At 41.0% G+C, this 13,116-nt stretch overlaps 2 protein-coding genes across 2 annotated transcripts; one reads left to right on the top strand and one right to left on the bottom strand.

The window, feature by feature from the left end:
• The first annotated feature begins 957 nt into the window (after window positions 1-957).
• Window positions 958-8,508, top strand: tpp1 (tripeptidyl peptidase I). Its single transcript, XM_046411892.1, has 13 exons — window positions 958-1,197; window positions 1,587-1,661; window positions 2,175-2,314; window positions 3,071-3,221; window positions 3,524-3,645; window positions 3,760-3,947; window positions 4,075-4,273; window positions 4,587-4,775; window positions 5,467-5,539; window positions 5,752-5,872; window positions 5,958-6,119; window positions 6,464-6,589; window positions 7,356-8,508. Exons 1-13 carry the CDS (start codon window positions 1,187-1,189, stop codon window positions 7,494-7,496), a joined length of 1,698 nt encoding a protein of 565 aa, XP_046267848.1. The 5' UTR covers window positions 958-1,186; the 3' UTR covers window positions 7,497-8,508.
• Window positions 8,509-9,060: 552 nt separating this feature from the next.
• On the bottom strand, window positions 9,061-12,756 carry yy1a (YY1 transcription factor a). Its single transcript, XM_046411894.1, has 5 exons — window positions 12,138-12,756; window positions 10,971-11,121; window positions 10,518-10,578; window positions 10,177-10,335; window positions 9,061-9,926 (listed from the first exon to the last, which is right to left on the bottom strand). The coding sequence occupies exons 1-5, from the start codon at window positions 12,634-12,636 to the stop codon at window positions 9,744-9,746; spliced, it is 1,053 nt and encodes a 350-aa protein (XP_046267850.1). The 5' UTR covers window positions 12,637-12,756; the 3' UTR covers window positions 9,061-9,743.
• Between the last annotated feature and the right edge of the window lie 360 nt (window positions 12,757-13,116).

The following is a 13,116-nucleotide window of genomic DNA, read 5'->3' as shown; positions in this document are numbered from 1 at the left end:
CTCCCACTTGGGAACTGACTTAAGGCCTAATGATATTGGACCAAGACTTTATTTGCCTCAGTCTGATCCATCTTTACAAAGTAGTGTATGTACTGTAAGTGGTTTCCAAAAGCTCCCTCTGACAGTTGTGTAAAACTAAAGATCATTTTGTGGAAGTGGCTGGGGATCCTAACAAAGAATACAGAAAAAAAGAGTGTGATTTTCCCTAATATAAACATGACTTTTTGGATCCTTGTGTCAGTGACTAAAAGCATCCTTGCTTGCCAAGTGCAGTACAATGTGAGTCTTAAAGTAAAACATGTTAGAAAGGAGATGGCTACCATTGATATTTCACAGCATAAAAACGGTAAACATGGCAGTCAAACGTGACTAAACTTGTCCGAAGTAAAATTCTTCCACAGCGAATCATCTGCCTCCATCTCTCCCTATCCTCTGTATCGTCTTCCCTCACATCAACTAGCTTCATGTCCTCCTTCACTACATTCATAAACCTCCTCTTTGGTCTTCCTCTTGACCTCCTGCCTGGCAGCTCTAACATCAGCATCCTTCAGCCCACATATTCACATTCCCTCCTTTGAACATGTCCAAACCATCTCAACCTGGCCTCACATGAGCTGTCCCTCTAATGTACTCATTCCTGATCTTATCCATCCTAATTGCACCCAAAGATGACCTCAACATCTTCAGCTCTTCCTCATGTCTTTTCCTCAGAGACAGTGTCTCTAAACCACACAACATGTCTGGTCTCACCACTGTCCTGTGATAAAAATCACACAACCCACCTGACACCTTTCTCCACCCACTCCACCCTGCCTGCACGCGGCTCTTCACCTCTTTTCCACAGTCCCCATTGCTCTGGACTGTTGATCCTGAGTAATTAAAGTCCTGCACCTTGTGTACCTCTGCCCCCTGTAACCTTCCTGTTCCACTCGGGTCCCGCTCGTTCACACACATGTATTCAGTTAGTGTCGGCTAACCGAAGCAAACACCATAGGAGATTCCTGCCTGACCTCATCTGTCAGCCCGTCCATCACCGCAGCAAACGAGAAGCGTCTCAGAGCCGAAAATTTACGTACCGTATTTGCTACTTTGTGTAACAACTAGTCACGTGAAGCTGTGTCACGTGACCCCAACCGCCAGCCCACCGGACACAACAGACAAGTTTAGGACGACTATCGGGGACGCGATGAGCTATCTGTGAGTACTCTGAATAAGTTCACAGTTTTATGTTTTTGTAAAGATAACTGGGGAGGAAGCGGTCCGTTAACGTTGCGTCGTTTTTACGTGACTTGTAATGTAGCGCACCTTGTGTTTGCGCTGTTCGTGATGACCTAGATAGCTGCCAGCTAACACAGCAGGTTAAAGTCTTCGCATAGCTTTAAGGCTGCTGTAAATATCACTGTGTATTTTGGTTTATATGTGTGTCTCTGCGTGTTAAAAAACGCACATCGAGACTTTGTTTTGTTAGCCTTAATATAAAGCAGTGAAGTAAGGGCGCGTTTTCACTGTTTCGCAACCAATACGTTTGTATGAACTCCTGCATGTGCAACTTTTATCACATGATGTTTTGTTTCTCCTTCCTCCAGAGTGACCTTCTTCATCCCCTTGTTATTCAGCTCTGTGGTCTGGAGTGGATATCTGGAATTTAACCAAGATGTCCTGTGAGCAAATCCACTTCATGAGTCTTTCTCTTACCTCTGTGACATTTATTAAACCACGTTTGGATCTCTCTTGGTTCAAACCCTCTTTAAAATTCCCATCAGTGAATTACTGATATAAAAGGAAGTTGCTACAGTATTAATTGAGGCCATAATTTGTCCAGAAACTTGAGCTTTTTTCACTTTGTCTTGTATGCGAGTTAATTTGAAGGATTTAAGATTTTGGGGACTTTTGTTTCTGAGCAAGGCTTTAAATTCAGTCCGAAAATCAGGTATTACAGATTTGTATTTTATCATGTTTCACTGTTTGATTTGTGAAGTCTGTCATGCAAAATTCGGCAAAGTAATCAACTATGGGTTGGTCAAAATACTTAAAGGACTATAATGCTTTCAAAAGTAAATGTTCAATCAGCTGTAGAATGATAACAATGCAATCAATGCACTTGAACTTCAACAGGTTGGTCAGTAGCTATATTTACATGCTGTTCATGAAAAAGTTTTTTCCTCTGTCCTCAGGATACCACATGACTGGACTCATGTGGGCCGGGTTGAGCCCACAGAGAAGCTGGAGCTGACCTTTGCCCTGAAGCAGCAAAATGTTGACGTGCTGGAGGAAACGCTCAGGCTCGTGTCGGACCCTGACTCGGCACAATATGGTAGGGCTCTGACCCTAAGAGTTTACAATCTTCGAAGTCTACACACTGCACATACTCTTGTTCAGCTAAGATGCTTAGTGGTGTTTGTGTGTCAGCTTTTTTTCTATTTCCATCCTTCATGGTGTGCAGCATATCACAGGGATATGACCTTAATACTCTAACTGGCTTGACACTTTGAAAACAGCCTTAAAGAGACATATCACCCCACAATCAAGAATACATATTTTATGTCTTAACTGAAGTGCTATTTGTCCATCTGGATTGTTTTTGTGTAAGCAGATATTTGCTTTAGGGACGTCTACAATCTCTTGACTGTAATGAAAGTAGATGACGTTTGACTTGTGGTACTCAAAGGGGGAGGACGCTGTTAATGTTTGCATCCCGCCTTGTCACAAGTATGAACCTCTTGTCCATGAGTAGATGTACATTTCTCTCTGCATGGTGATACGCAAGAAAATAGTTCCTACATGAAACTGCTTAGAGCAAGTTCTGTAGATTGTCTTCACTAACCAGGTCAGGATTTTTGGAAAGATACATTGCTGTCGAGTTTTCCAAAAAGTGCCATCTATTTCCATTATATTCAAGAGTAGGCAGACATCTCTTCAGTGGATATCTCCAAAACTCTGCATCTCACACCAAAACAATCTAGGTGGATAAATAGCACTTTGATTTTGGGGTGAACTGTCTCTTTAACACTGATGATCCTTAAACCTTGACCGCTACAGACAGAATGACAGAGGTCTGTTTTGTCCTCAGGTAAACATCTCACACTGGAGGAAGTTTCCTCCCTCGTGCAGCCATCCGAACTGACCCAGAAGATGGTGCGTCACTGGCTGCAGAGTCATGGGATTACAAACTGCCTGACTGTTCGCACTCAGGACTTCTTACAGTGCACCATGACTGCAGAGTAAGCACATCTTTTTAAAGCAACATTTGTTCTGCTTATTTGACAGTAATTTTTTACTTACTCTTGACACAGTTAAAAGACACAAAAAAAGTACCATGTCTGCTTAAGTTCCCTCTGAGTGGAAACCAAAGGCCATGGTTTGATATGGTGGAATGGTTCCTATTTTTGTGGTTAGTGGTTTAAATCAAACTATTAACTACTAATTATGTCAGTTTTGCATGTTGTTATACCTGAAATTGCACATGATTGCATGTGGATCCGTAGACATTTAGGCTGTGGTTGTTTTTGTTTGGTGCGTTAAGGGTTGCAGAGATGCTGCTTCCAGGCAGCAAGTTCCACCGTTACATCAGAGACAACCAATCTGTAGTGAGGTCTTCAGCTCCATATGCTGTTCCCGATGATGTTCAGCAGCACCTGGACTTTGGTGAGAACCATGTCTGTCGCTGTAATATGTTCAGCTGCCTTCTGTGATTAGTGTGTATTTAGGGCACTGTCTGTGCTGACATTTCTGGATGGATTTTTTTTTCTTTTTCTAAAGTTGGTGGGCTTCATCGCCTCCCTCCTAAAGGGCAGCAGGACCTCACCAAGACGCCTTTCAATATGAAGCAAAAGCGCCCTAAGGCAGGTGCACACCTGGGAGTGACTCCTGCCATCTTGAGGACCCGCTATAACCTGACAGCAGCTGATGTGGGAAGAGCTCATAACAACAGCCAGGCGGTGGCTCAGGTGTGCCCATCCCAGAATAAGTTCATAGCAAAACGGCTGCTGTTAAACATGTGTATCAGCTCAGACATCATAACCCCACTATAAATTGGTGTGCTTTTTCACGTCAGTTAGCTATTTTCTGTTTTAGTTCTTGGAGCAGTTCTACAGCCCTACAGACCTGGCTGAGTTCATGAGCATGTTTGGCCATAGCTTCCAGCATCTCTCTCAGGTGGACCGAGTTGTGGGCACTCAGGGAAAAGGAAAGGCTGGTATTGAGGCCAGTCTGGATATAGAGTACATCATGAGCACAGGGGCAAACATCTCGTCATGGCTCTTCACCAATCCAGGTATGAGGCAGTCAGACTTTAGTCATGTGTGAGTGTACTTGTGGAGAACTGAAAGGAGACATTTTTGTCAAACTTTGTGCAAGGATTGCATTCAAATGCTTGCCTTCTGACTTTCTTGGTAAATCTAGACACAAATTATAATCATATTCTGGCCAAGTATCAGATGTTTAGAAACTAACAAGATCATGCAATAGGAGGCAAAATGTAGTCGTAAGTAGGTGGATTATGAAAGGCACAGTCATTTTTTGGCTCTGGTTATGCACATTCAAGCCCCAACTAAACACACACTCCACATGATCTCATTGTCCTGTAGGTCGTCACGAGTCCCAGGAGCCTTTCCTCCAGTGGATGGTTTTGCTCAGCAACATGTCTGACCTGCCCTGGGTTCACACCATCAGCTACGGAGACGATGAAGACAGCCTGTCCACTGCCTACATGATGCGTATCAACACAGAGTTTATGAAGGCTGGCGTCAGGGGAATCTCTTTGCTCTTTGCTTCTGGTCAGTTAGAAGGAAATGTGCACAACCCATCCACATACCTTGTAGCACTGGGAGACATTCAAGAACATTCACATTCAACAGCCTAATCTTACCTGTCTCAGCAATATGACTGTCAGCAAGCTATTGAAGCCTTTGGTCGTCTACAGGACAGCTTCAGCCTCATATGTTTTGAAATAACTGGCACATTTCTCGGTGACACTTTGTGACTCCTGTTACATACTCTCTTGTTTCTTGTTTAGTCCTTAATTCATCTAGTGCAGTTAGTAAGAAGACCGATTGCTTTTAATCAATTTGAACCAAAAAAAAAAGACAGTACTTTAACAAATGGGTAACTGTAATTGTAATGTAAAACGGTCAGAGAGCGCTGATGATGAAACAAAAACAAAACCGGCTTGGTCTCTTTAGCAACGGGTCAACTGACTGTGGCCTCTGTCCAGGCTCTCAGATCATTGTCTCACTTGATACCTGAACACATCACTATTAACACCCAGGAACCGGAAAAAAAATGTGCTTGCGTGCTATCTCTTGGCATCTAACCTTTTTGATAACTAATACTGGAATACTTGAGAGGCTACCAGTTGTTCATTAGATATGCTGTGTGATTACCTGGTACATCATCCTACTCATTTCTCCCATCTTTGTGATGAGTTTATCTGTTACATCATTCCTTATCTCTGTGGTTCATATTCAGGTGACAGTGGCGCAGGTTGCAGGCAGTTGAGTAAAGCACAAAACACCTTCAGGCCAAGTTTTCCTGCCTCAAGGTAAAACATTTATTCATTTCTAAAAGTAAAACAGTTTCTGCACTGATACTACAGGACTGGATGTTTAAGTCCGTCCAGACATTCTCGTGTATAACCTGTAGCATTTCAGTGCAAATCTTGAATTTAATCCAAAAACAAACATCCTAGTTTTAAAAGATTTGGGGGGAAAAAAACGCTAAACATCTAACACTGTGTCTGTGTCTTGTTCACAGCCCATATGTGACTACAGTAGGAGGAACCTCATTCAAGAACCCATTTAAGGTAACCTATGAGGTTACAGATTACATCAGTGGAGGAGGCTTCAGCAATGTCTTCAAGATGCCTGACTACCAGGTAATAATACAGGTTCATCAGATCTTTCAGTGCTAAATTACTGCAGACGGTGCCATTAATGTATATGTATTTGTTTTTAATGTAGGCCAGTGCAGTGGCTGCATATATGAAGATGGTGGGAGCAAAACTCCCTCCTCAGTCATATTACAACACCAGCGGCAGGGCCTATCCCGACATGGCTGCCCTGTCCGATAATTACTGGGTGGTCGTCAACAGAGTACCCGTCCCCTGGGTGTCAGGGACCTCGGTAAATAAATCACAAAATCTACATCTTGACAGTACTTTTTGGTGGACTTGTGACAGAGCAGATAGAGATACTGCCATACAAGTAAAAACAAGGAATTGATAGTAAGTAAATGTATAACTGGATACAAAAGATGATGCCTACACTTCTCAGTAGTTGTAGTTAAGTTACATTTAAATGTATTAAATTGTTAGTGCTCTCTGCCTCCATAGAGAAGCATAGTGAGTGTGGTAAAGGCCACAGGTTAACTTACATCAAATTTATACATTAGTTACTTTATTGGTATTTACTCTAATTGCTCACTTTATTGTGCATCGTAACATCTTACTGATTGGTGTCCCTTCCAGGCGTCAACCCCCGTGGTGGGAGGCATGCTGTCTCTCGTCAATGACCAGCGGCTGCTAAAGGGCCTCCCTCCCCTGGGCTTCCTCAACCCTCGCCTCTACAAGCTCAAAGGAGAGGCCCTATTCGATGTAAGTCAGGCTATCACCGAAGTGAGGGAAATCCTTTTTTTCAGTTACGCCCCGAAACGTACACTTTTCATCTTGTTACAAACATTTTTATTTATTATTTATAGATTTATTCTCTTCAAAGATATTAATCTTCACCCAGTGGCCACATTATTTGGTACACCTGTATGAACTATCGCAATTCAGTATGACAGCTCTGTCATAAATTCTTTGATAAATTTGTAATTTTTGTCTGAAATGTGTAAATTTAGTAAGACGTTTATTACTGAGGTCATGGTTAAAGAAACTCTCTTTCTGTCATTATTAATATTAGCAGCACATCAGTATAAAATATCCCAGTACAACACCACTATTGTGACATGAGTGCTAAAAAATATATTTGAATAAACATCTTATCAACATCATGGACTTTAGAAAAGTAAACTTCATGAGGGAACGATATTGGACTGCATTCAATTGTACAGATGTTTCTATAGAGGCCACTGAGTGTATTTGCACAGCATGTTCACCTGCATTAGTGTACAAGTGAAAATTACATAACTAAAAGACTGTCATTGTTGAACTATAATTCGTTCTTGGGGCACCATATTAACCACACCTTCACCTCATATTTTGTATGAAAAACAAACCAATTGGTGAGTTTTTTTTTGGTTATTTTGCTACTGTGAACTGAAGCAGTATGTTTGTACATTCAGCAAAAGGAAACTCTCATGCAACACATGTTGTAGCCATGTTCTGGTTCCTAACTGCTATGCATCCTTGTCTCTAGGTGACTGAAGGCTGTCACCTGGGCTGTCTGGATGAACAGGTTCAGGGTAAAGGTTTCTGTGCTGCTCCATTGTGGGACCCTGTAACAGGCTGGGGGACACCAAACTATCCGGCACTGCTGGCTGCCTTGCTAGCTGAGTGACAAGCTGTAGCACTATTAAACAATCAGGGCAGCGCTAGCTCTGAGAGCAGGTACTGTACAGATCTAAACCCTTGACCAGGTGCCTGATACCAAAGGCCTGACAGTGAAATGGAGGGAAAACAATACCTAAGATTTAAGCCTCTTTGTTTTATTCTGATCATTTGAGTTTGAAACACTGCATTAATCAGTCTTTAGGAATGTTTTCATTTGTCATCAGGTGGTTGACTCCTTTTAATCAGAATATTTTTTTTTAAATCAGGGATTTTTATTGTTACGCTGCCACTGCCCGTTTCTGCTTTTCACCGAATCTTAACTGGCCCACATTTCTCTGTGAATCTCTTGCGTAGGCTTACAGGTAGACTCATTAAACGAACAAACACTATGAGGCTTAAGATTAACTATCTTAAAACTTGATTTTACTTCGGTTTGTTGCTGTTTGATTTTGACTACGAACTGACTAAATGCACTATAACATGTCGGTTAAAAGTGATTCAGCAATTCCACCCACCAGCATTGTTGCACTTTTTTTTTATCTTTTAACCGTGTAAAGCTTCATATCAGATGTGTGAAATGCAACACTGCCTGTGCTGTTGAATTTATTAAAGATGGACCTTTACGTGGAACTGCCTGTTGACTGTTCAGGATTAGCCTGAGTCAACAGTGTGAAATGTGTTTTTAGAAATACCAGTACCAGATGTTAGATGAACAGTTGTGCAACAGGAAAAGGGATGCTTTTTTTTTTTAAGCAAAACTGCCAAACATGTTCTACTTCCTTCTACATAATTGTGAGGTTTTTTTTGATTGTTTTTAGATTTGAGTACATCTTAATGGTGTTTTGTTGAACAAAACAAACATTTTAATTGTATCATGTTTTTTTTTTTCTCACTACTGACTTTTTATAGAACAAATTGAGAACACAATCGCAGCCTACTAAAAACCAGCCAAGACTGCAGTTGGCAAAACAAATGTCTTGAAACAATACTAAATGAAACCTTTGAATTTACAGTGCAAACTTTGACACTCCTTCTGGTTTGTGTGTTTTGTCTCATATCAAACAGAAGTTCACAGTGTGTTTAAATCACTCAGACTTTACCAACTTTAAAATGGCTTTCGGGCTGTTTATGCTGCAAGTCAATTGTGTATGTATGTATGTGCAGTAGACTGAAAAATTGAAGAACCGGAATGTGCTTCACTTCCTTGTTGTAGTTTCCATTTTATCAAAAGCAAAGATAGTTAAAATACTTGGCAAACAACTACTAAACTGCTGAAGCAAACTGTAAAAGTGGTGACTCATTCTGTTAACCTGTAACTGCAAATTTGATGCTTATTATTGATCATCTACTGTACTACTGAAATGTTTCAACAGTGAGATTAATATCAGTAACTATTCCACAGACTGATTCTTACACTTGAATACAGAGCATTTCTGAATAAGGCCAGTAGTGCTGTAATTGCATAGTTACTTCATGGATGATACTATTACTAAAACAGTTGAACGATATAAATAAATGTAAAGTATAGGTTGAGTTTTAAAAGTGAGAAAAAAAAAATGACACTTTCTGTATTGATAGTGCAAGGGGGAAACATTTTAATCAATGATCACTATTGAAAAATCACAGCTATTATCTACATTATTCTGATATTGCCTTGTACAAAATGAAAATATGCCACCAATCTCCCCTCAAACACACTCACATGAAGAGGAAAGTGGGAGGTAAAACAAACTGACACCTCTTCCATGAAGAGCTACGGGGACAACCTGACTACATACATTACCACAGAGCTTATGTTAAACAGTGTACAATATGCACACTTAGGGGAGGGGAGTACAAAATTGAAAATGTGTCATTTCTGAGGACTGATGCAAATTTGTTTATTGCAAAAACATTTTTAACTGGCTGCATTAAGGTATAAATAAGTTTATAGTTTGAGATCCATGAATTAACATCTTCACAAGAAGAAACCGTAAACTGTTCCATCCAGGTAGCGCCAAAGTAGGGTAGGATGCCTGAGGGGGTCAATGTTCTCACAAGTTCCTTGTTCAAACCGCCATATGTATTGTATATCAAAAAGTTTGAGAAAAAGTCATTTCTCAGTTTAAACTTTTTATCTAAAGATGATACAAAGGAGACATCTTATCTCACAACAAAGCAGGCCACGGGACATTAGTTCATCAGGGAGCAGAGTGCAGGTCAAGTCCTCCAGTGTATGCTCACGCTGTTGCTGCTAGCCAGGTTCGGGGTTCATTCACTGGTTGTTTTTGGCTTTGGCGTGTGTGAGGATGTGAGACTTCAGGTTAGTTGACTGGGCAAATTTTTTGTTGCAGCCGTCAAAGGGGCACACATACGGGCGGTCTCCAGTGTGAATACGCACATGTGTGCGCAAGTTAAAGTCCAGAGAGAACCGCTTGCCACATCCCTCAAATGTGCACTGGAGACAAGAGAGACTGAGTTAAAGCTCATGCATGTCTCAGCTTGGCTCACAGACAAACTGATAATCAACAGCAGACACTTGGGACAATGACATGGTTTGTATATGACTGCCCTGACGCAAAGCCAGCTGGGCAAAGTTTGCATTTTATTAACAATTTTTTTTTACCACCACTAATAAAGTAAAATTATAAATCTTTCTCTGGAGCAATGAAAGTAAAATGTGACATGCAGACAGTGAGGAAACTCACCTGGAAAGGTTTCTCTCCTGTGTGTACCAGCTGATGCCTCTTCAGCTTTGAACTTTCAACGAAGGCTTTGCCACACTCAGCACAGACATGTACACGAGGTCCGTGAGTATGCAAGTGCTTCCTCATTGCTGAGTTGTCCCTGAACATCTTAGTACATCCCTTATAAGGAGAGAAAGAAGATGAAGCTAATTACTGGTAATAAATACATGCATATGTCTAGTAAGGCAATGCCAATAATGAAAATACACAGAACTACTGCGCAAGCTTCTGTTCATCTACATAATGATCATCTTTTGCACATTACTGTATAAACTGGTGTAACACCTGAACACTGCACTCACTTTGTGTGGACAAGCTATTGTCCTCGGTGCATCGTCTTCTTTCACTTTTCTTGGCTTCATTCTGTAAGAGAAATAAAAGTGGTCACACTGTAGACTGTTCACATAACTACACACACTCCTGAAACCAACCAACACCAAGATTTACTTATATAAGAAAAAAAACATCACTCTTGATAAAAGTTGTATGCTTAATGGGCCAGGCCACAAAGTCAGACTTCATATTACATTCAACAGTGCACTTAAATACCACGCAAAAGCTGAACAAGCAATGCAGCATGTGCTGATTTAACTATATACACTTCTTTAATTTTTGCATCTTTAATGACGTTCCTTCATTGTTCTGGCTTTTAACGATGCAAAATAGTTTGTCTTTTTAAAAAACTAAATACAATTCACTTATTATGGTTCAATAAATTTGACTTGGCATCATTAGACATCAGCATTAACACTTACCTTGCAAACTCTGCCAGTTGTTTGGGGTCTGACAGGTCAATGCCTGGGATGCCTCCAGGAGGAAGCTTCTTCCCTGTCATGTATTCTGAATAATCTGGAGGAGAGTTTTCACCAGTGATCTGCTCCTCGTGGTCTATATCCTTCTTGTCATCTGAATGAGAGGGACAGACATGTTGATAATTAAAACAGTAACAAATCATGTGGAACAAACTGATTAAAAGCCATTTAGAGATAATCCTAATCAGACACCCCTCTCCCATCCCAGTATCTCCTGTCCTATGCTTTACTGTCATTGATTTACTAACAGAAAACTGTGACAGAAATTACATGTTTTGCCTCAAAAGCCTGTATACTATACTTAGACATAGCCACCAAATGTATGACGATGCCTTTATAAATACAAAAACATTGGATTTTACATTTATCGATGCCTTATTAAATTAAAGGGTTAAGCGTTTAACATGTTGTCCCGTAACTTGCATATAATCTGCAAATACCATGGAAATAACTAGCTTTAATCTGGTTCATAAAGTTAAAGTGGTAACAACTATCAAAAACACGCAGTTTTTTTTTTTTAAATATTCACAAATATAATTTACACGTACATTCTGACAATGGAAATTCAACAGTGATGTTGGTAATGTTTAAACCACCCCATCATAAAAACTACGAGTTTAAAATAATCAGGGTACAACTGGTCTTATTTACATAATATTTTCATAAATATTTCAGTTTCTAACAGACGAACATCTGGACACATGATCTAGTTCGTTTGAACTATGTTTAATGCCCCAGAATGGAAAAGTATGAGTGGTCCCTGAAGGCACCACCACAGTTACAGTTGAACTGAACTGCGCCACAGCGGCCTAGCGGAGCCAGCTGCACTCGCTCCCACTCTCGCCGCCATCTTCGTCGGCCAAATAAACGCCATTTTTTCGGGCCGCCATACTTTCTAGACCGGGGAAATATGGCGGCGCCCATCGACACATAAAACATGGCTTCCCATAAAAACAAAAACATTTCGAATGAAGTTTAAGTGGCTCAGAGTTGGGAAATAACTCCTACTTAAGCGCAGGACAAGGCCCCAACTGGGCCCAGCCACACAACACACTCGCGAAGACAAAGCGAGGAACCAGCTTGCAGGAATTCACAGGACTCTGAACTTACCCGATGCCCACATAGTAACTGAAAACTCCCCCTCCAAAGTCTTTATTTGGACCTGCTTCTGTTCCCATTTTCTGCCCACTTCGCCTCCGCTTAGGTAGCTCTTTTTGCCCGCTTTCTTTCCGCTTCCACTCTTCTTCATCCGGCCTGTCGATGAGCTTTTCCCTGCGACTGTAACCAGAGTCTGTTCAATAAAGTCCTCCTCCACAGCAGGCACTGGAATGAGGATCTGGTCCTCAAAACCGTCATCCGCGTGCAGTTCAGAGTCATCCTCGCCCACCACCTCTTCTCTTGTTTGCACCAAGATCACCTCTTGATGCGGGTGAATCGAGTTTGGATCATCTGTGTCAAGAGGCTGTAAGGCGATCATAGGCTGGTGTTCACCGTCGTCTCCAACAACTGTTGTCTCGATTGTCTCTACTTCGATTTCATGCAGTTCCACTATTTCGGCTGGCATTTCTGACCCGTCCGTTTCTATGTATAGCGTGTCCCCCGATGCCATGATAAATGTTATGTTTCTTTCTACTTGTATGCTATTTTTTTAACACTCTCGCTCTCCCTCCTGTCGACACTCAGCCTTCCTCCTCCCTCAGCGACAACAACTCTACACTACTGTACTCTCGTCGCCAGTTTTGAAGTCTCGCGTGATTTTGACAAAAAAGTAACGTTACAAAGTGGAACTTAAACATTACCTGCAGCGTTATGTCATTATGGCCAATGAAGTGCTGAAATAAATGTAGCTAATCAGGAAAGCTGTAGATGTTATGATGGTTATAAAATGTTATATTGTCTCAAAATGATACGTATGACAACTCTTCAGTATACTTGAGTGATGACCTACAATTCAGTTTCATTACTTGTAGCATTTCGTATGTACGATAACTGCAAATTAATGATGCATATTATAACGACTATTTTCATTGCTTAGTGTTATGCCAATTATTTTATTGACTTCTTGGTCAACAAATATAACAAAATAGTG

Source organism: Scatophagus argus, chromosome 15 (genome assembly GCF_020382885.2).
Source record: "Scatophagus argus isolate fScaArg1 chromosome 15, fScaArg1.pri, whole genome shotgun sequence".
Lineage (NCBI taxonomy): Eukaryota > Metazoa > Chordata > Actinopteri > Scatophagidae > Scatophagus > Scatophagus argus.
This window is presented reverse-complemented; position numbering and strand designations above follow the sequence as displayed.